The sequence below is a fragment of the Acromyrmex echinatior genome, chromosome 9, assembly GCF_024713525.1.
Source record: "Acromyrmex echinatior isolate Ae372 chromosome 9, ASM2471352v2, whole genome shotgun sequence".
NCBI classification, from domain to species: Eukaryota; Metazoa; Arthropoda; class Insecta; order Hymenoptera; family Formicidae; genus Acromyrmex; species Acromyrmex echinatior.
The window spans coordinates 3,135,666-3,155,315 of record NC_141860.1 but is presented as its reverse complement, the minus strand read 5'-3'; the positions used below and the strand labels follow the sequence as shown (position 1 = coordinate 3,155,315).

At 28.3% G+C, this 19,650-nt stretch overlaps 5 protein-coding genes across 9 annotated transcripts; 4 read left to right on the top strand and 1 right to left on the bottom strand.

The window, feature by feature from the left end:
- The first annotated feature begins 672 nt into the window (after positions 1–672).
- LOC105151212 (spermine oxidase) lies at positions 673–8,294 on the top strand. 2 transcript variants are annotated; one of them, XM_087409306.1, is made up of 10 exons: positions 673–971; positions 1,123–1,390; positions 5,139–5,352; positions 5,720–5,953; positions 6,067–6,198; positions 6,338–6,537; positions 6,608–6,728; positions 6,971–7,077; positions 7,311–7,356; positions 8,024–8,294. In XM_087409306.1, the coding sequence occupies exons 1-9, from the start codon at positions 689–691 to the stop codon at positions 7,348–7,350; spliced, it is 1,599 nt and encodes a 532-aa protein (XP_087265432.1). In that variant the 5' UTR covers positions 673–688; the 3' UTR covers positions 7,351–7,356; positions 8,024–8,294. The 2 variants fall into 2 exon arrangements, with proteins under 2 accessions (XP_087265432.1, XP_087265433.1); XM_087409307.1 differs by lacking the exon at positions 7,311–7,356.
- LOC105151211 (uncharacterized) lies at positions 1,730–4,373 on the bottom strand. 2 transcript variants are annotated; one of them, XM_011064775.2, is made up of 7 exons: positions 4,060–4,373; positions 3,646–3,889; positions 3,329–3,524; positions 2,741–2,871; positions 2,463–2,648; positions 2,051–2,220; positions 1,730–1,906 (listed from the first exon to the last, which is right to left on the bottom strand). In XM_011064775.2, the coding sequence occupies exons 1-7, from the start codon at positions 4,071–4,073 to the stop codon at positions 1,780–1,782; spliced, it is 1,068 nt and encodes a 355-aa protein (XP_011063077.1). In that variant the 5' UTR covers positions 4,074–4,373; the 3' UTR covers positions 1,730–1,779. The 2 variants fall into 2 exon arrangements, with proteins under 2 accessions (XP_011063077.1, XP_087265434.1); XM_087409308.1 differs by having other exon boundaries at positions 2,463–2,645.
- A 348-nt stretch (positions 8,295–8,642) lies between the features above and the next one.
- Positions 8,643–9,354, top strand: LOC147908507 (uncharacterized). The gene is made up of 3 exons (XM_087409687.1): positions 8,643–8,745; positions 8,952–9,241; positions 9,301–9,354. Exons 1-3 carry the CDS (start codon positions 8,643–8,645, stop codon positions 9,352–9,354), a joined length of 447 nt encoding a protein of 148 aa, XP_087265813.1.
- LOC147908506 (spermine oxidase-like) lies at positions 9,236–10,604 on the top strand. Its single transcript, XM_087409312.1, has 3 exons — positions 9,236–9,406; positions 9,857–10,211; positions 10,400–10,604. Exons 1-3 carry the CDS (start codon positions 9,372–9,374, stop codon positions 10,526–10,528), a joined length of 519 nt encoding a protein of 172 aa, XP_087265438.1. The 5' UTR covers positions 9,236–9,371; the 3' UTR covers positions 10,529–10,604.
- A 1,984-nt stretch (positions 10,605–12,588) lies between these two features.
- Positions 12,589–19,489, top strand: LOC105151233 (serine protease snk-like). 3 transcript variants are annotated; one of them, XM_087409310.1, is made up of 8 exons: positions 12,598–12,733; positions 13,111–13,151; positions 13,459–13,706; positions 14,387–14,436; positions 15,844–15,915; positions 16,153–16,414; positions 17,453–17,700; positions 17,927–19,489. In XM_087409310.1, exons 5-8 carry the CDS (start codon positions 15,885–15,887, stop codon positions 18,262–18,264), a joined length of 879 nt encoding a protein of 292 aa, XP_087265436.1. In that variant the 5' UTR covers positions 12,598–12,733; positions 13,111–13,151; positions 13,459–13,706; positions 14,387–14,436; positions 15,844–15,884; the 3' UTR covers positions 18,265–19,489. The 3 variants fall into 3 exon arrangements, with proteins under 3 accessions (XP_087265437.1, XP_087265436.1, XP_087265435.1); XM_087409311.1 differs by lacking the exon at positions 13,111–13,151 and having other exon boundaries at positions 12,589–12,730; XM_087409309.1 differs by lacking the exons at positions 12,598–12,733; positions 13,111–13,151; positions 13,459–13,706 and having other exon boundaries at positions 14,249–14,436.
- The last annotated feature ends 161 nt before the right edge of the window (positions 19,490–19,650 follow it).

Here is a 19,650-nt window from a genome sequence, read left to right as displayed (position 1 = left end):
TATTCCTTTTATCGTAATAATTTATTATATAGATTTGTACTCAGTAGTGTCTGCTAACACTCCCTTTACTGCGCATGTACAAGTATCTCATCGTTCTTTCGCTCGGAACAACGTTGTAGTTGGGTACAGTCGTCATGCGTGGCAAATGTATGTATGTGAGTGTTAAGCAAATTGTAGCTATCACTGAGAATAGTGATGTTTGGCAAATTTTTGTTTTTTTAAATGATTCACTAGTAGATACTTTCGATCGCTCATTAGTATTTTTCGCTCATTAGTTTATTTATTCATTGGTATATCAGTGTATTTTCTCCCCAAGAGAGCTTTGCTTTGCGATTGCATATGTATTCTCTCGAAGAATTCGCTCGAATATTCTAATGCGAAGTGTTGACTAAAAATTTTTCGCGATACGTTTAACATTAAAATAAAATTAATCAGGTGTGTGTGAAACAATGGATAATGATGTTACATGAAATATAATATCTGAATTAAATTTATGGAAAAGGCAAACACGAAAAGTAATGAAATATACTCCAAATTTCCTTTTCTTTCCTTTAATTTTTTTGCAATATTCTATAAAGATTAAATTTTCGCGTATCTTCAATTCTAGAATTTAAGAAGTTGCAAATCGCCAATGTATTTTACTTATGTTGAGGTAATATTAATCTTTCTTAGCAATTTGACCAATCTGATGCGTTATCTACTTGAGCCAATTCAAGTTCATTTAAGATCATTATTCATATTTATCTCTGACAATACGCAGAGATATTTCTTTAATGGTGCAGTAAAATTGTTGGATGCAGTGCAATCGTCAAGAACTTGCAGAATGCCAAAGGAAACAAAAATCGTGATTGTTGGAGCAGGTGCAGCTGGCATTGCTGCTGCTTCGAGACTATTGCAGAGAGGAATAAATAATTTTGTAATATTAGAGGCCAGTGATAGGATCGGTGGCAGAATATATACCAAAGACTTTGGTAAATAATAATCTTCTAAATTGGTATTGAATTAATGAAAATTTAACTTTGTATATTATCTTTGATATTGAATCAGTTCCAATTATATATATTTTTAAAACTTTGGCTGTTTAAGAAAATTTTGAATCTAAGCATTTTTCGATATTTCCAGGTGAAAATGTGGTAGATCTCGGAGCTCAATGGGTTCATGGAGAATCTGGAAATGTAGTGTTCGAGCTTGCCTCCAAACATGATCTACTAGGTTCATTCGCAGTTCTGTATGATCCTAACAAACATGAATTTGTCACCATTAATGGTGAAGTAATGCCCAATGATGAAAGTAGCAAAGCTCTGATGATTTATCATGATAATTCGGACAAAGTGAAACAGGAAGAATTCAAAGAGGAAAGAGGATCATTTGGAGATTTCTTCATAAGAGAGTAAGTACTTTTGTTTTTATCTAAGATTAAGAATATATATCAATTAAATATAATATAAACTAATTAAAAAGTAAGTCAAAATATAAACAACATATTTATTTATTTTGTACATAATATAATATATTAATAGAAAAATGTTAATAAACTGTAAAAAGATCTTTCAAAAGTTGAAGTTTGAATTTTTAACAGTTGTTCATGAAATTTTTGTATTTGTCTAAACTTAGAGGATGTTTCCTTTATATTTAACTTACAATTAAATTAAAATATATATTGTTTACGAAAAAAAACTATCAATATTATAGATTTTAGAAGTTTTGAAAAACTATAAGATATCAAAAGTTGCTCATACAATTTTTATTTTCTTGTAAGTTTATAACATATTTTTTATATCAAATTTTATGAAAGAGAATATTGTTCACAAAATCATCGATATCACTTTCACGAAACCATGCTTGTAATGTGGGATGTAGATTCTGTCGCACAATCGTATAAACATCTTTATCAGGCACGATACATCTGATAATATAAACAAGAGCAAATAAACAAAGATAATTCTACATACACTTTTATATTAATTATAAAGAAATGATATTTTATCACAAATGCTTAAGGATTATCTGTTAAAAATTTGTTATTAAAAACTTATCAATTTATATGTACCTCACACGATTGTTGCAACATTGATTCCTTACGTATTCATATCTCAATAAAGAATATATGTATTTCAAGTATTTTGTATCCAAGTTGTTATGCAGCTGTTCATACGTTTTTATAGGGTTATTGATTTTTTCGATGTATCCTTTTGTCAGTATTGGTATAACATAATCGACCTAAAAGTAGATTAATTTATAGTACTTAATATGATGTTAAAAAAATGACATAATTAGTAGTTCATAAAGGAAATTCAGTTCTTCTAAAATTTGATTCTCCAGAATAGAAATTGGACAAAGGGTTTACCTTCTCTCTTTCATAAAAATTGTAGCAAAGTTAAGAAGTCGAAGTTTACATAAAATTCTAGGAAGCTAGTATGTACATGACTTGGACTATCAAAAAAGAGAAGAAACCGATTTACCTGCTTGAAACAGTCGTCTATGAATTCTTCAGCTCGACTATAGACTTGTTTTTCTTGCTCTTGTAATATAAGTACACCGATTCGTGGTTGTTTAGACCTAAATATCTTCGTGATGCACTCAGCAGTTGGCAAACCATCATTAGCAAACGTCAACATAACTATACAGCCATACGTTTGTTTATGCTGCTACGATACAAAATATAATATTAAAAAATTTTTAATTTAAAATCTTGCTCTTTGTTAAGTAAAATTTTCATGGATATATTAATCAGAGCAACCTGTTTCTGCTGACTATCTTGTGGCATGTACATTGATTCACTTTCTTTCATTTTACTTTTACATTCCACCATTGAAATTGGACTCAGAACTAATGGTGCTTTTGGTATATCAGGTTGAATTATTTTAGGTCCTAAATATGTATACAAAACAAATAATTAAGCCTTAGCATGGTTGGATCATTTGTGGCTTGCTCAGTTCTTTTCTTCGAAACTAGGAGTATCAAGTAATTGGATATAACATTTATATACAGTTTTTTAAACATCCTTATATAATATAAATATTATACTTTCTAAAAATGATATATACTCTTTCTAAAACTTTGAAACATGTGTAAGAATTATTTAATAATTTTTAAGTGTAATTATTTAATAAGTTTTAAGCATATTTAAGTGTTCATTAAAGTGATGAAAATTAACTCGGGACACGAATGACTTATTGATGTAATAAAAGATCAGAAAATCTCATCGTGTGTACTAAAGGTTAATATAATTATGACATTTGTAAATTCCGAATTTGTGTATGTGTGTGTGACTTATGATTTATTTTGTAATGTCAGAAAAAAGAAATGTTACTGTTCTTTACATTACCATGGCTTGTAACATGTTGTGACACAGCATTGACTAGATCATGCACATAAGCCTTAATCTGATTTATTATATCGAGTCGTTGCATTTTTTGCAAAGCACTCAGAATTTTGTCTATTGTTGCCTCTGGAGACTGCACATAAGCCAAAAGCACGTAATATGTTGGATCTTGCAGTCCTTTGAAATCATAATCTATGCACTAGACAACAAAATAACATTATAATATTATACTTACATTATTATTATACAATAATATGTATATGAATTAGCTTGAGTTCGTATGCATACTTATTACTTGTTACAATTGTCATTTTTCTTACACGTATCTGTTCCATTGTTAAGCCCATATGTGCTGCGAATTCCTGCCATCCATCGTAGATTTTCCCTGTTGCTGTAGAACTCAGCAACAAACATAGTTTTTGTAATGTAGCTTTACCAATATGCTCAAACAAATATGCAGCATGAATGCGTGATGATTCTCTTTGAATATTCACAATAGTCATATCTAAATTTGGTGGACCATCCACTTCGTTTCTCAGTTTCTCCAGCTCCGGATCTACTTTCCTAGAATTGTATTTTTCATTAAACATTCGCATTTTCTTCAAGGTAATACACCCATTTGCACATATTGTGTACATAATTAAAAATTCTGAATTTGTAAGAATTCAATCTTGATGGTAACAAAATAAGTTATGATTATAAAATTAATAGTAACTTAATATTCAGATAGTTACCCTTTTGCAAACATCTTGCTGAGTTTTATTAGCAAGAAAAGTTAGGTTGTTATTGTAAGTATCAGTGTGATTTGATTGCATTACCACTGTACTTGCTTCTGCAATAATTTGCAGAGACATGAACATAGTACATTTCCATGCTTAGAATATTCAAAGATCTATATTTAAAATATAGATCTCAGTTGAATAATTTAGTTTAGTAAAACTCAAATATCACAATTGGAGGCTATGCTTTCGTTATATATGACAGAATGATTACAATATGCTGCTGGTGTCAGTCTCCCCACCACAATACAGTATAAGATTGATGATTCATTCTTACTTCCTACCCGCCTAAAATTTGAATCAGAAAAATGTGAAATATACAAATTCTTGCCTTTGTTCCACAAAATTTGCTCATAATATAAATGAATTTATCAAATAAAATCTTTTTTCAATATAAATGTAAGCATTAATGCAAATATATATATATATAAAATATGAATGTAAAGCTTATAAAATATAGAAGTAAATAATGATTTAATACTTATAAATTAAAAAAGGACCATATAGCCAAAACGCTAGTTATTCATTGCGATGTCATATATTTAAAATTATCATTAAATTTATAAATGTTTCGGCTGATATTTGGCTTTCTTCAGTATGTTATATTATACAATAATACATTATTTCAAGTCGATTAAAAATTATAAGAGATTAAATCTAAGTTTAACTCAGTCATTATAGTATGCAATGATCAGTTAATATACAATGTTGAATGTATAAAACAGAATAAACGTTTGTGAATTTTAATTTGTAATGATAATTTCAAATATATGATATCGCAACGAATAACTAGCGTTTTGGCTGTATGCTTTTTTTTTTAGTAAAGTTAATAATTAATATACACTTAATAACGAAAACTACTGAAAAGAAAGATAGATAAAAAACAAGATAAAAAAATTATAATTTATTCAATTATTTTGCATTTATTTAAAATAAAGTGCTGTATACAGATAGATAAATGAAATGTTGGATTGATATTATGATAATACATTATGATTAATATAATAAATTTAATTATCACATTAACATTGTAGATATTATAAAGCTTTTGATACAAATCCTTTCACGAATCGTGCTCGAGTTGCTGAATATTTATCTTGGATAGAAAAAATGGAAAATTCTATACAATGTAGCGACACATGGTTTGATATTTCCGCGAAACGTTTGACAGAATATCGAGAATGCGAAGGCGATCTTGTGTTGGATTGGAAAAACTATGGTTATAAAACAATTTTTGACTTGTTATTGGTAAGAAATTAATAATACTGGACTGGAAATTGAAATATATGGAAATGTTTTCAATAATTTTCCATTTTATATAACGCTGAAATTGGAAATAAAATTTAAAATACATATATTGTATCAAAAAGAAATAGTCTGTAATTACTATTTCAAAATTAAATTAATATTGGAGTGTATAATAAACTTTTAATAAATAAATAAATGATTTTATATAATACTTCAATAAAACAATATATTATTTATATATATATATATATATATATTATTTTTGTTTGATCAAGTATTTATATATGTAACACATTTTAATAAAGTAATATAATTAATACCTTCTCTATTATTTTTTCTAATCAAATGTATGTAATAATTTTATCAGCAAAAGATTCCAAATCCAGAGGAACGTTTGCCAGTAATGGAAAAGATAGAATTTGAAAAAGTTGTGGCAACTATCAATTATAGCTCAGGCGAGAATGCAATGATTACTACCAAAGACGGATGCGAGTATTTCGCATCGCATGTTATATTCACTGGGTCTCTAGGTGTTTTGAAGGAGAAACATTCCTCGATGTTCGTGCCACCTTTGTCGCAGAAGAAACAACGCGCGATAGAGGTTTTATTAATAATATAAATCGAATATTGGCATTAATATTATGCTGCTGTAAATAAAATCATATTATATAATATATGATTAATAAAAATTAATTAATTATTCCGCCATTGTAGGGATTAAATATTGGAACAGCGAACAAGATTTTTCTCGAATTTCCGCACAGATGGTGGCCGGAGGATAAAGTCAGTTTTAATTTTATCTGGCCGGAAAAAGATAAAAAAGAATTCTTGCAAACTCATGGTCAAGTAAGCAGATATTCGAAAAATTTTGCCCAACCTTAGAGATTAAAGCGAACAATAATAGATTATATTAAAGTTATTATAATTTCGATAATTTTTTTGTTTTTACCAGTCTTCTATTAATTTTATTAAATATTTATTTTAGAATAGCGAGTGGTTGTGTGATGTGTTCTCCTTTTTCATCGTGGCTCATCAGCCGAATCTCTTATGTGCTTGGATAACTGGAAAAAATGCGAGACACATGGAAACCTTATCGGATACTGACGTATTCGATGGATTATATTTATTGTTAAAAAAATCGTTTGGAAAACGTTGTAATATTGTGAAGCCAATAAGAATATTAAGGTAATAACCCATTGGAATTAATTAATAGAAAAATAATAAGATCCATTTAAATTATTTTTTTTATTTTTAGATCTAAATGGTACACTAATGAACATTTTCGGGGCTCATATAGCTTTCTAAGCATGCTTTCTGAGCATATGAATGTAACACCAAGAGATTTGGCAGAACCAATTATGACTGGAATTAAACCTGTATGTAATCCTAAAATAAAAAAGTATAACATATTTTTAAATGATATGCAAGTTGTCAAGTGATGAATTGATTATAAAATACTATAATTAATCTCTTTATTTTTCGTATAGTTGTTTATTTTGATAATATCCAGATGTGTTCTTTGATTTTTAGTTTTAATTTATCATGTAGTTTTATCTCATATAAATTGAATCGTATTATATAAGATTATTAATATTAATAAAATGCATCGCGTGATTAGGTAATTCTTTTTGCTGGAGAAGCTACGCATGATCATTATTATTCTACTGTGCACGGTGCCGTGGAAACAGGTTTCCGCGAAGCGGATAGACTAATTGATTTTAAAAGGTAAGATAATATTAGTTAAAATTTGTTTAAAAACTTGATATCAAAAACATAATAAGTGCGATATTATAATATCACAATAATGCTTAAAATGCTTTTTTATTATTTTACTTAATCAAGAATATTTTTAAAAATTGCAAAAAATTCTTTTTGAACAGATTGTCAAATATTTTTTATCAGTTTTTTTTATTGAAATTGTTATATTTTTGAAATTATAAATTTTGAATTTTTTCCAGTTTAATAAAATTGAATGAAAAAGAGGGAGTAATTTGTTAAGTAAAAGTTAGTTTTAAAGATGTGTATTTTTTTATGCAATCATATATAATATATGTCTTGCCGCTTATTTTTGCAGTTGCACGATTTCGTTTTGTATTGCATTATATTACTATGTGCACCTTATGTCAGTTATATTAACGGTTAAGATACAATGAGTGCAAAAAGTATTTGTTATACAGAGGACATTTTTATATAAAAACTTTTATTTGTAAAAAATAAACATTAACTATCAATTTCGTACAATAAGTACGTATATTCTTCCTATGTATAAATGAGCTTCGTGTATTTATGGTCTTAGAAATTAAATTTCTTGATTGTATTTGTGCATCCAAATAATATAATTTTTTATTCACTTATTTTTAAAATAATATATTTTTATCACTATACATCTTTTTAGGTAAAATAATTTTAGGAAGTATGCAATTTATTTTATTCTTTGTTAATAAATTGTTAAATAATGTTTACTTTTTAAAAATAAGGATTTTTTTAAATATGTTCTGTAGGAAAACTTTTTGCATTTATTATATTTTTTATTTTACATGTACTTAATAGAAGTAAAATAGAGTAAAGGCTCTTATGCTTATGCTTTATTTACTTTTAAATATATTGGCTTCAAATCTTGCACAAATAGTTTTGCAATTATATAAATATTTGATTGCATGCTTTTTCTTAGGCAATTAAACTCTCACCTCTAACTACATCTTCTACAACTACACCTTCGTAATGAATGATGGATTGCGGAAAACTAGAAATATATATTTGTAATTTTCAATATTTGCTATAGACAAATATATTTAAGGCACTAGAATACTTGATTATAAGATGTAAACATTTGTACAGAAATACATTATGTTACAATAATATAAATTTTAACACTATAAAAATTAATGTAAAGTTTAAAGAAACATGAAATATATGCTATATTTACAGTGAGAGGAATAATATTTACATTTGTTATTATTTATTTACTGTGTTCATTATTTATAGTTATTATTCGTGTTTTCGGTTGTAGACTATTATTGCATCAAAAGTCTTTCCAAATAAATCCTGAAATTTATTTATATATGTAGTTTTTATATAGAATAGAATATATTTATGACTTAGAATAAATTTATAAAAAGACAGCAAACGGTACATATATATATATGTGTGTATATGTGTACGTTTATGTGAGATAATATATACATTAGACTAATTTCTTCGGATGACGTAGAACGTACAATCACTTAGATCAACTGATTGACAACTTCGACGAAGCATTGCGGATAGAGATTGATACGAGTGTGAGAAAAATGGAAAAGACGAGAGTTGTGATAGTAGGCGCGGGAATTGCAGGATTGGCGGCGGCAAAAACTCTGGAAGATGCGGGATTTATGGATTATCTTCTTCTCGAGGGTACATGCATATATGTGATATCTCTTAAGAATTTAACGTTAATTAATTTTTTATTTAATTTGATCAGTTTGACTGATCTTTAACATACAGTCTAATGATATAAATAAATAATAATAGAAAAATTTATAATAAGAAATAAAAAAATAGTTATGAATATATAAAAAATAAAAATATAATTCCTTGGATTATCTTATGCTATTCCATAGCTCAAGACATAGTTGGAGGAAGAATTCATTCTATTCCATGGGATAACGGCTGGGTAGATTGCGGAGCACAATTCCTGCATGGTGATAAGAGCAGGCTTGCTCAATACTGTCTCAACAATGATTTAGTATCGACAATTCAAGGAACGGACGGCGACGGAATTTTCTTACGCGATGACGGAACGATAATGAACGACAGCTTGGTTCGTGAAGTCGATGATCTCGTACGAACCGTCTTGGATGATATCTGCGAATCTCAAAAGCCTTTGAAAAAGAAGGAGAATATCGGTTCTGTCATAAGAAATAGGTTTGAGGATTATTTACATGAGCGAAATGATCCTCCGGTGGAAAGAAAGATGAAGGAGGAAATCTTCGATTGGAATGTGCGGTTTCTCCTGGTGGATAATTGCTGCCACTCGTTAGATGATTTGTCAGCAGTTCTTTGGGGAAAGTTCAAGGTAAATCCAATTTTAATCATAGTTTCAAAAATAAGCACTGTAAAAACAATAATTTCTACAGTACGTTGGCGGACCGGAACATTTGCTCTTCAAATCTGGCTACAGTTCTTTAACAAATCTAATCGTTGACAATCTGGATAAGCGAAAAATACGTTTATCCACTCCCGTGGAAGTCATTCACTGGCGGAACTTCATTGACTCTCCAAATGATTCTCCAGTTATCGTGAAAACTTTCAATGGCACTGAAATTCTCGCTGATGCGGTCATAGTTACTTGTTCGCTTGGCTATTTGAAGAGTAACTATCAGAACATGTTCCAACCGCTATTACCAAATCGTCTAAGCATTGCTATTGAGGATCTTGGTTTTGGAACGATTAATAAGATTTTTCTGGACTTTGGTGAACCCTGGTGGCAAAGAGGTGTGAATGGTTTCCAATTGCTTTGGCGCAGGGATGCCGATCACTCATCTTTGCCGGAATGGACCAAGTATGTCACAGGATTCGATGTTCTGCCGATTCATGCGGCCACTCTTATAGTATGGGTCGGCGGACGAGGGGCGTATATCGTTGAAGAATTGCCGGAGGAAACAATTGCGGAAGATTGTATGAATCTGTTGATGCGATATGTACGATATCGCGATATACCGCCAGTCAGAAGATGCGTTCGAACTAAATGGAACGAGAATAGATACGTGAGAGGCGGTTACAGTCACATTACGAAAAGTTGTGAGGAGGATGATGTTTCCCCAAAGATATTGGCCGAACCAGTCTGGGCGACAATGCAAATTGATATGAAGAGAAAAAAGGTGAGATTATATCGTGTTTATGTAACATTTTATTTAACATTAAAAAAAAATCTTAAATTGGAGATTTTATAGTCATATTTTTAAGCATTTTTATATTATTTAATTAAGATTCGATTTAATGTAAAGATTCGAAAAAATAAATTTAAAAAATGTATTATCCAACTTGTGAATTTTTGCGAATATAACAGAATCTACCAGTCATATTGTTTGCCGGTGAAGCTACGCATGACGAGTTTTACTCGACAACACATGGAGCTTATGAGACAGGAATCCATCAAGCCGAAGTATTTTTACAACATCATATGAGTATTACATAAATACGTAAATATATTGATATATGTGAATATGTAAATATATCAATACAAAATAAAAATTTTTAAGTGTTATGCATTACATTTTTTGTTTATCACAAAATTATTCAATGTTAAATTTTGTGTTTTATTTTATGTATATGTTTAAATATAATCTGTGTAATAATAATTATTATTTAATTCATTAAGTGTTGATTAAACTTCAATTTATTTATTATTAAATAAATTCTGTTTCTTTTTATTTCGACTTTTATTTCTTCGCGCAACACTATTTATATGTATGTAGATACATTCATTTTTTTGTAAATATTGCAAGTATATTATTACTTATATCCCTGTGTATTAGTAATACCTATTTGTTTCTTTCCTTTTTTATATCTTTTTATCTTGTTAATTTTTACACTAATTAGTTTGTTTCGATTAATTGCGTCAGAAAATCGAAGATTCTCAATTTTTATATTTATCCTTCCTGTATTTTCTTTTTTTATTTTGCAAAAATGATAGGACAAGGGTAAGATCCAAAGTTAGAAAAAAACAATTTCAGTTTTTTGAATGTTTAAAATTTATGATTATACCACGATTAATAATTAATCAAAATATTATAACATTAAGTATTAAAATTAAATTTTTAACGATATTCATTAATTTAATGATTATCAATTCATGTAATCGTGCCAATTTTATAGATAAATACTGAAATATTCATATTCAAAATATATTATGTACTTAATTATATTTTATATTTGCAAAGTTACTTTATGTTAAATGTACTCTAAACCGCATATATCTTATAATTTTAATAGCCTCACAAAACCCTGAGATAATGTTATAATTTAACTTTTTATATTAATGATTACTATTTGTTTTATCAAATTTATTGTAAAAATTACGATGTCTGTTTACTTGATTGAGTGATGACTCGGAATACTATATAAAATCTCTCTCCACCCTGATCTTCCACACACACTCTGTTCTCATCTTCGTCTCTTTCTACTTTTTATTTATTTTTCATTCTTTATAAAATAGAGAGGGAGAAGTGGAAGAGAAGCGCATAGCTCTGGCGTCAAATGTCTTAACATCGGATACTTGATATCTACGCGTCCTTTTGCACGATGGATTTTCGTTTCGATTTGATTGCAATCTTCCTAGTCACTGATATGATTTCCACCCGATCCACTGGTAGGAAAAATTCTGAATTATTATTAATAATATATTGTTTCAAGTTTTACTTATCGCTAAAAACGATCCTGTATATTATTTTGTGTTGTTATTGCGTTATTAGTATAGTGATTGATGTTTGCACAGTTGTGAACGTTATTATAAAATCCTCTAAAAAGTCCGTATTCCTGAATGGATATTTATTTGATAATCATATCTGTATTGTTATAAAGAAAATTTTTTAATTTTCTGATTCTATTATTTGCATTCATTTTAAAATGTTTTTAATTAAAAATTTTTATTGTTGAGCTTAAATTCTAAAAATTTATGTTCTAAATTAATATATTAATTTTATTAATAATTAGAAAGTAAATAGATTATATTACGTATATTACATATGATATATTACATTACATATAATAATATATTACATTACGTATGATAATATAAATGCAAAATAACATATACGTACATAATTATATACGTATATTATATATATGTTTATAAAAACATATAATTTTTGATTTTGTATATATTTTAGATAATAGCTTTTTAAGAAAAAAGAGGAATTCAAACAATATTCATCAACAATCGGTCATAAATAATCCCAATATTATACACAATCCTTTCCTACAGTCTTCAAATAGCAACAAAATTGGAAACTTATTTTTGTTAAATAGTTCTACGTCATAAGCATCCAATACAGTTATCTTTCGTAATAGTAACTTGTATAATTTACTTAATAATAATAATAATAATAATTCCTTTTTAAATCCTATTAAATCCAATACAAGATTTAGTATACAATCTTCTAGTTCACAGTCTATTACGCAAATATCTTACATATCACCATTATATATTAGCACCAGATAATGATTTTACATCTGATACCTGTACTTAATATTTCAGCATTTAGTATATCAGCATCAGATAATAATTCTACACCTCGCACTACTTCTGTTCCTTCAAACATTTGGCCTCTAAGTTCACGCTTATCATCAATGAACGATTTATTAGCCTTTAAGAACCCAATGAAAGCGATATCAGAACGTAGTAAGTAAAATGTAACTATATATTAAAAAACTTATAGGATTAAAAAATTTATAGATATAGAAATGCAAAAATCTAAGTATATAGACGTTTATAAATGTATAAATGTTTATATATATATATATATATATATATATATATATGTATTAGGTGTTGGAATTAATTCGTAGCGTTTTTAATGAAAGAATGTTATTTATTTCACATGAGCATTAAAAAATACATTAATGAAAGTACTTCCCATCACTTGTAAAACGCTACGAATTAATTCCAACACCTAATAACAGATCAGGCATTTAAGATATTTGCATAGTGATTGATTCAATTTTCTTCATATATTCTACAGATCTTTATATAATCATAATAATCAAAATAAATTTCAGAGTGTGAGGAATATGCAAGAGAAATTATGGGTATAACTTTGGTAAGAACGCGTGATTCGGATGTGCCTAATAGAAGTTGCAGAACTTAACTATTAGTTATTCCATCGAATGCAATAATGGATTAGATAAAAATCACGAAATTTGAAAATACTTTTTGAGATTAATTCCATAGTGTTTTATGGATCTAGAATAAGAAAGTATAGAATTTTAAGAGTTACTAATTTTTTATATTTCAAACCTAATTGCATATGACGTATGTAATTGCAGATCTTAAAAAAATTTATAAGATTAATTTTACAATTATTTAAGGAGTTGATCAACAAAGTCTTATACATTGTATTTTTGCAGTCGTGCAAATGCCTTAAAAATAGGCACGACTAGATTGACGGACCAGAAAGGCGTCATTATTGCCATTAAACATGCGATAGTACATCCCAATTATAAACCACCCGCAATATATGCAGACATAGTTCTAATAGAGCTCATGAACTCTGTCACATTTAACACATTCACACAACCTGCCTGTCTTTATCAGCAATATGACACTGTGCCTCGAAAGGCTTGGATTACTGGCTGGGGACTCACCAGTTTCAATGGTAGGTAATTTAATAATTTCTTGTTCGAAAATTTGAAAACTGCACAATCGTAGAATTTGAAGAAATAGTAAAATGAATTTTAAAAGACGTCATTTAGTAAGAGTCTGCACTAGAATTTTTAATAGAGGCTCTTTATTATGAGTATGAAAGATTTTTATAAAGTAGAAGTACCGATTTAAATTAAATTATATGCTTTAGATGATAAGGGGAGTGACCAAGATATATTTGCATATTGATTCGTAATACCAGACTGGTTTGTCTTTTTTCTGTTTTGTCAGTATACCTTCTTATTTCATCAATTTTTGTGGAATAAGATACACTAACTGGTTTATCCGCCTCGACTAATTGCATCGGATATTCCGAATTGACCAATCAAACGTTGATCGAAGACGAACAGTGTTTACTTACTACTTTATTTTGTTCTCTGTACAATTAGAAAAGAGATATGTGATAGAGAGGGGGAGGTAAGGAGGGAGCGAAGGCAAAAGGAGGGAGGGAGAAGGGAAGGGGAGGAGAGAAAGAGAGAGAGAGAGAGAGAGAGAGAGAGAGAGAGAAAGAGAGAATCACAGATTCCACACTATTAATCCTTACAGCTTGTTTCTGTCGTTAGATTGCCTTGACATTAAATATTCGTGTGTATCTCTTACGCGTCTTTCTTTAATAATGAATCTTTGTTTTAGCCTAGTTGCAATCTTCATAATCCTTGATGTGGTTTCCGTTTGGTCCACAGGTAGGAAGAATTCACGATTGTTGTTTCAAGTGTTATTAATCATTAAGACTTTATTGTGTGAATCATTTTGCGTTGCTAAATACCATTATTGTGTTATCGTGATCGTTGTAGTGATTATTTATTGTATTACAGACTTTATTATTAAATCCAAAATCCGTACATAACAAATATATACAAAGAATGAATATTTGTTTCGATAGTGATATAAATTTTACATTAATTCTAATGATATCTGACTGTGATTCCATGAACTTTTGCAAACATATAAAATTTTTCATGCATAAATATGTATAAATATTCATAAATATTCATAAATGTGTATAATCATAAATGAAATATGTTCAAACGTGTTCATACATCTCTCCTTCTTTTGTAAAATTACTTTTTAGTATAATAAAAATAATAATGTGAAAATATCAAAAATAATTAAAGGAATAATTTTCGCATTGTATGTTTTAGAAAAAAAATAAGTTTTGGAAAATATAAAAAAAATTTGCTATACACAATTATGCATACTTTTATATATACAATAATTATACATAAGTAATTTTTTTACCTTTCTTCAAACTTCATTTTTTTAAAAATAAGTAGTATAAATAATGATCCTTTTAATTATTTTTAATGTGTTCACATTACTATTATTATTTCTATTATTCACTAAAAAGTAATTTTACAAAAAAAGGGGGGATATGTATGAATATGTATGGACATGTATTTCATATATGATTATACATATTTATGAATATTTGTGCATGTTTATACATATTTATACATATTCATGCATGAAAAATTTTTTATATAATATTATATATTAGGTAAGATAATGTTAACGAGATTATACATATATATACGTATAAAATAACATATACTTATGAAAATATCTAGCTGTATCAACTAAATATAAGCTTTACATGTATTTTAGATAATGATGGTTTTTTTGAAGAAGGAAAGGAACTCAAACAATATTCGATTGTTAATTCAGGCATTGCAACTCCATTGTTCTTTCCACCAATCGTTCATAAATCGTTTTAATATTCAAAACAATTTTTTCTTGCAATTATCAAACGGCAACTAGAAATTCATTCTTGCTAAATTGTATCACAATTATATATCACAAAACTGCCAACATAATATTTTCTAATAATAAATTTTAATATTTTTCCTAATAATTAATAATCCTAATAAGTAACAATCTCTTTTCGAACATTAAAATAAACCGATATATAAAGTTGACATGGAATCTTCTAATTCATTTGTTACACAAATCTTTATACACACCACTATCACATTATCGTATATTAACATATTTTACAATAATACCTCATGTATTAATATGTAATACGCCAGAATCTGATAATAATTTTATAATATCTTGTACTTGTACTTTTCCAAAAATTTATCTTTCAGTTTCACGCCTACTATCATTAGAGGATTTGATATCCCTTAAGATGAAGCCAGTGACATCAATATCAGAACTTAGTAAGTAAATTATGTATTTTAAGAATTTGTATAGGTAGAAAAAAAATTTACAGGAAATAAAAATCTAAAAGTATATGTATTTAAACGTTTATAAATAAATCATCACTTGAACGACTGATTGATTCTATTTCCTTATTATATATATATATATATATATATATATATATATATATATATTTCAACACATCTTTATGTAATTAACATAAATCACAATAACATCCATAAAATAAATTTCAGAGTGCGAGGAATATGTAGGCAAAATTGCGGGTACGTCTTTTATAACGTCTCTGACCGCTTCATCAGACGTGCGCAAGATAATTCATACCTGCGGGAGTATGAATCCTTTGGTGATTAATGGTACCGAGGCGCAAGCCAACGAGTTCCCTCACATGGTCGCTCTGGGGAAACGCAATGCCAATCAATTTGTCTTAATGTGCGGTGGCACGTTAATTTCACATAACTGGGTGATTTCCGCTGCGCATTGCACTCATGGAACAGAGTAAATTTTAGTATTTTTTTGCATTAAACTATATAAAGAATTCTGATGAAAAAGCTTTTTTTATTTTTCTGATAATCATTTTATTGAAAGTAACGATAAATCAGATAAAATTTCAAAATTTGACAATACTTTTTCAGATTAATGCTGTAGTATTTTTCAGCATATTATACATCTCGAGAAATTATGAAATTTTAAAAGTCTACTTGGTTTTGTAAGCAATATTAAACATCTTTATTTTAGGCATATATGAAACAATCAGTACTAGAAATTAAAAGGCTTATATTAGTCGAAGTTGGATTTTCATTGCTTAAATCCTTAAATAATTTTGTTTTGTTTTGTTAAAGTAATTTTGCTTATTTAAATTAAAATTTCTTTTATATGTTATTGACTTTTTGCCCTTCTTGTATACTACCTTTTATTAAATAATTCAATCTTGAATTACTATATATACTATATACTGTATATATATATATATATATATATATATATATATATATATATATATATATCATATTGTAGTCTTTCGAACTGCGCGCCGAATTATTTTTCCGGACTATAAACACGATTAAACTACTCTAGTAATTGCAAATTAAATTGATAAGCAATTTTAATAATTTGATGCTACAATCAGATATCATGTTATAATATGTTGAAAAACTGTTAATAAAAATTTATTGCGAAAAATATTATCTCGGCCGGGAGTCGAATCCAAATCTCTCTGTATTCCGTACGAGCATCCTAAGGCTTTAGACCACCGAGGCATTTTGTAGTTTAAATATATTAGAAATTGTAGACTTAGAATATAATTTACTTAATTTGACATCTTGCAATTATTTAATTAACAAAGCCAGTCTAAAACCGAAATCAAGCTATGCATTGAAGATTGAGATTGAAGATTGAAAGATTGAAATTTGACCAATCAAAACAATGGGAGCTAAAATTCTTTATCCTCATAGGTCAAATTTTAATCTTTAATCTTTAATCTCAATTATTAATGCGTAGTCTGATTCCTACCTTATGCATTGTATTTCTTTGCAGCGGCGGTGTAACTGATGCAAGAATAGGTTTTCACAGCTTGACAGATCAGAAAGGCATCATGAGTGTCATTAAAGATATAATAACTCATCCGGATTACAAACCACCTGCGATGTATGCGGACATTGCTCTATTACAGCTCATGACCCCCGTTACTTTTAGCACATCTGTACGACCTGCGTGTCTTTATCAACCTTTCGATACCGTACCCATACAGGCTTGGGTAAGCGGTTGGGGTGTCACCGAATACAGTAAGTAGTTCGGTAATTCCTCACAAATTTATCATGAAAGTCCTTAAATTGAAAGAAATAATCGTAAAGCTAAATGTTTTTGAAAATTTACATGTCTAAAAAGTTCTACATTTATTAAGAACTTACATGCAAGGGATTCTTAATAAATACAAAGCCCTTATCATTACAAAGGTTAAAAATTTTTATAAAGTAGGAGTACTGATTCATATTAAATTATGTACTTCAGGCGGAGAGGTGAGCGATCGATTACAAAAGGCTAAACTGAATCTGGTAGACAATCTGTCGTGTACAGTACGGCATAATAATTCCACAGCAATTCCATACGGTATCACACCAAGTATGATTTGTGCTGGCGATCCTAAGGGCAATTGGACAAGGGACACTTGTCAAGGAGATTCTGGTGGCCCTCTACAAATAGTCCATCCTAAAAGCGAATGCCTCTTCCAAGTGATTGGTATTACCAGTTTTGGTCAGGGTTGCGGGATGATCGACATACCCGGTGTTTATACTAGAGTGTCCCATTATCTTTCGTGGATCGAAAATATTGTCTGGTCACAAGAATAAAAATGTTCACGAACAGTATAAAAAAGTTCTTCATTAAATTAATTTGGCTAAAATAAGTCTTAAGAGAATTAGTTATTAGTTTTCAAATAAGTGAGACAAATCAATTAAAAACTGAGAAATTTAGCATTTGTATTGTAAATTTTTCCCTGCTCATTATTTTGTAGTGTCATAGTCATTTACTATATAAAAATAATTTTGCAATTTTAGCATACTGTATATGTTTTAATTATTGCTTTTGCGAAAATTATAGACAATTAACTGTATAGAGATGAACAGTTTGCGATGAACAGTTTGTTTTGATTAGAATATAAGTATAAGTAAATTAAGAAATTGCGAGGAAGTATGAATTATATGTAGAATAAGAAACTTTAATTTCATGTAACGATAATCGCGAGCTTCAAATTTATTTGGGTAAATGTTCCCTTTTACTCAGCCCTAAATGACCTCCGAGAGACCTTGACCTTGATCTTGACTCCCAAGAAAGTCAAGGTTTCAACCTTTTACATCGCTTGTTATTCATTAAAAAGTTATCAATGAAAACGTTTTTATGAATAGGACACTTTTTCAACACAATATACACATTCCAACATGAAGAATGTATAATATTTTATTCATTACTTGACGATATATCATTTAATGGATATAAAGAAGCCATTAATTTAAAAAATTACGGTATTTTGTATTAAAATCATATCGTTTTTTAAACATAAATTCTGCTAAATAATATTCGTAGTGTTCTCGTACATCATTTGCTTCATCGATTTCCACTATCACACAACCACCAAGCATAGTTTCTTGTCTCATCCATTGAGCTAATAACAAGAAAATAATAAAAAGTATAACAATCAAAATCGCTTTGCGTGGAAAGTCATGCACCAAGCAGAAGGGAGGTGAAGTGATACATGGTTAGGATTAAGTTATTATATATCCATGTGTGAATATATAATAAATAACCTAATCCTAATCAAACCATGGTACATAAATAGTTTATAAGATCTTCATAATTGTAAGTTAAATGAAAAAAATCGTGAAGCAATATCTTCGCTCTGTCAAATTAGACAAATGACTATTACAATTTATTTAAATAACAATGTCCCTATAACCGCATAATATTATTTGATATTAAATAATATTTTAGACATATTTTTAAAACATTAAATGTAACATTTTTTTAAATATTGTACTAAAATTATATATAATATTAAATATTCTCGAAATATTATAATGGAAGGTTATATATGTCCACTCCTGATAATATTGCATGATTATTAAAAGTAACATTATTTAATGATACTATAATATTGTATAAACATTAAAAAGTATTATAACAAAATTTACTTTAATTTGTGAAACTGTTACAATTGTTTAATATAAGTATACGTTTAA

Excerpts from the sequence above, each read along its gene's own strand:
- LOC147908506 (XM_087409312.1), top strand. The coding sequence starts at position 9,372 with ATGATTTGTCAGCAGTTCTTTGGGGAAAGTTCAAG. Across the intron at positions 9,407-9,856 it reads TTCTTTGGGGAAAGTTCAAG|GGATGCCGATCACTCATCTT; the intron begins GTAAATCCAATT and ends GCTTTGGCGCAG. Across the intron at positions 10,212-10,399 it reads TTGATATGAAGAGAAAAAAG|AATCTACCAGTCATATTGTT; the intron begins GTGAGATTATAT and ends CGAATATAACAG.
- LOC105151212 (XM_087409306.1), top strand. The coding sequence starts at position 689 with ATGCGTTATCTACTTGAGCCAATTCAAGTTCATTTAAGATCATTATTC. Across the intron at positions 1,391-5,138 it reads GGAGATTTCTTCATAAGAGA|ATATTATAAAGCTTTTGATA; the intron begins GTAAGTACTTTT and ends TTAACATTGTAG. Across the intron at positions 7,078-7,310 it reads AGACTAATTGATTTTAAAAG|TTTAATAAAATTGAATGAAA; the intron begins GTAAGATAATAT and ends AATTTTTTCCAG.
- LOC105151211 (XM_011064775.2), bottom strand. Across the intron at positions 2,649-2,740 it reads AAGATAGTCAGCAGAAACAG|CAGCATAAACAAACGTATGG; the intron begins GTTGCTCTGATT and ends TTTGTATCGTAG. Across the intron at positions 1,907-2,050 it reads TGTTGCAACAATCGTGTGAG|ATGTATCGTGCCTGATAAAG; the intron begins GTACATATAAAT and ends TTATATTATCAG.
- LOC147908507 (XM_087409687.1), top strand. The coding sequence starts at position 8,643 with ATGGAAAAGACGAGAGTTGTGATAGTAGGCGCGGGAATTGCAGGATTG. Across the intron at positions 8,746-8,951 it reads GGATTATCTTCTTCTCGAGG|CTCAAGACATAGTTGGAGGA; the intron begins GTACATGCATAT and ends GCTATTCCATAG. Across the intron at positions 9,242-9,300 it reads AGAAGGAGAATATCGGTTCT|AAAGATGAAGGAGGAAATCT; the intron begins GTCATAAGAAAT and ends TCCGGTGGAAAG.
- LOC105151233 (XM_087409309.1), top strand. The coding sequence starts at position 14,370 with ATGAATCTTTGTTTTAGCCTAGTTGCAATCTTCATAATCCTTGATGTG. Across the intron at positions 14,437-15,843 it reads GGTTTCCGTTTGGTCCACAG|TTTCACGCCTACTATCATTA; the intron begins GTAGGAAGAATT and ends TTTATCTTTCAG. Across the intron at positions 17,701-17,926 it reads TTGGGGTGTCACCGAATACA|GCGGAGAGGTGAGCGATCGA; the intron begins GTAAGTAGTTCG and ends TATGTACTTCAG.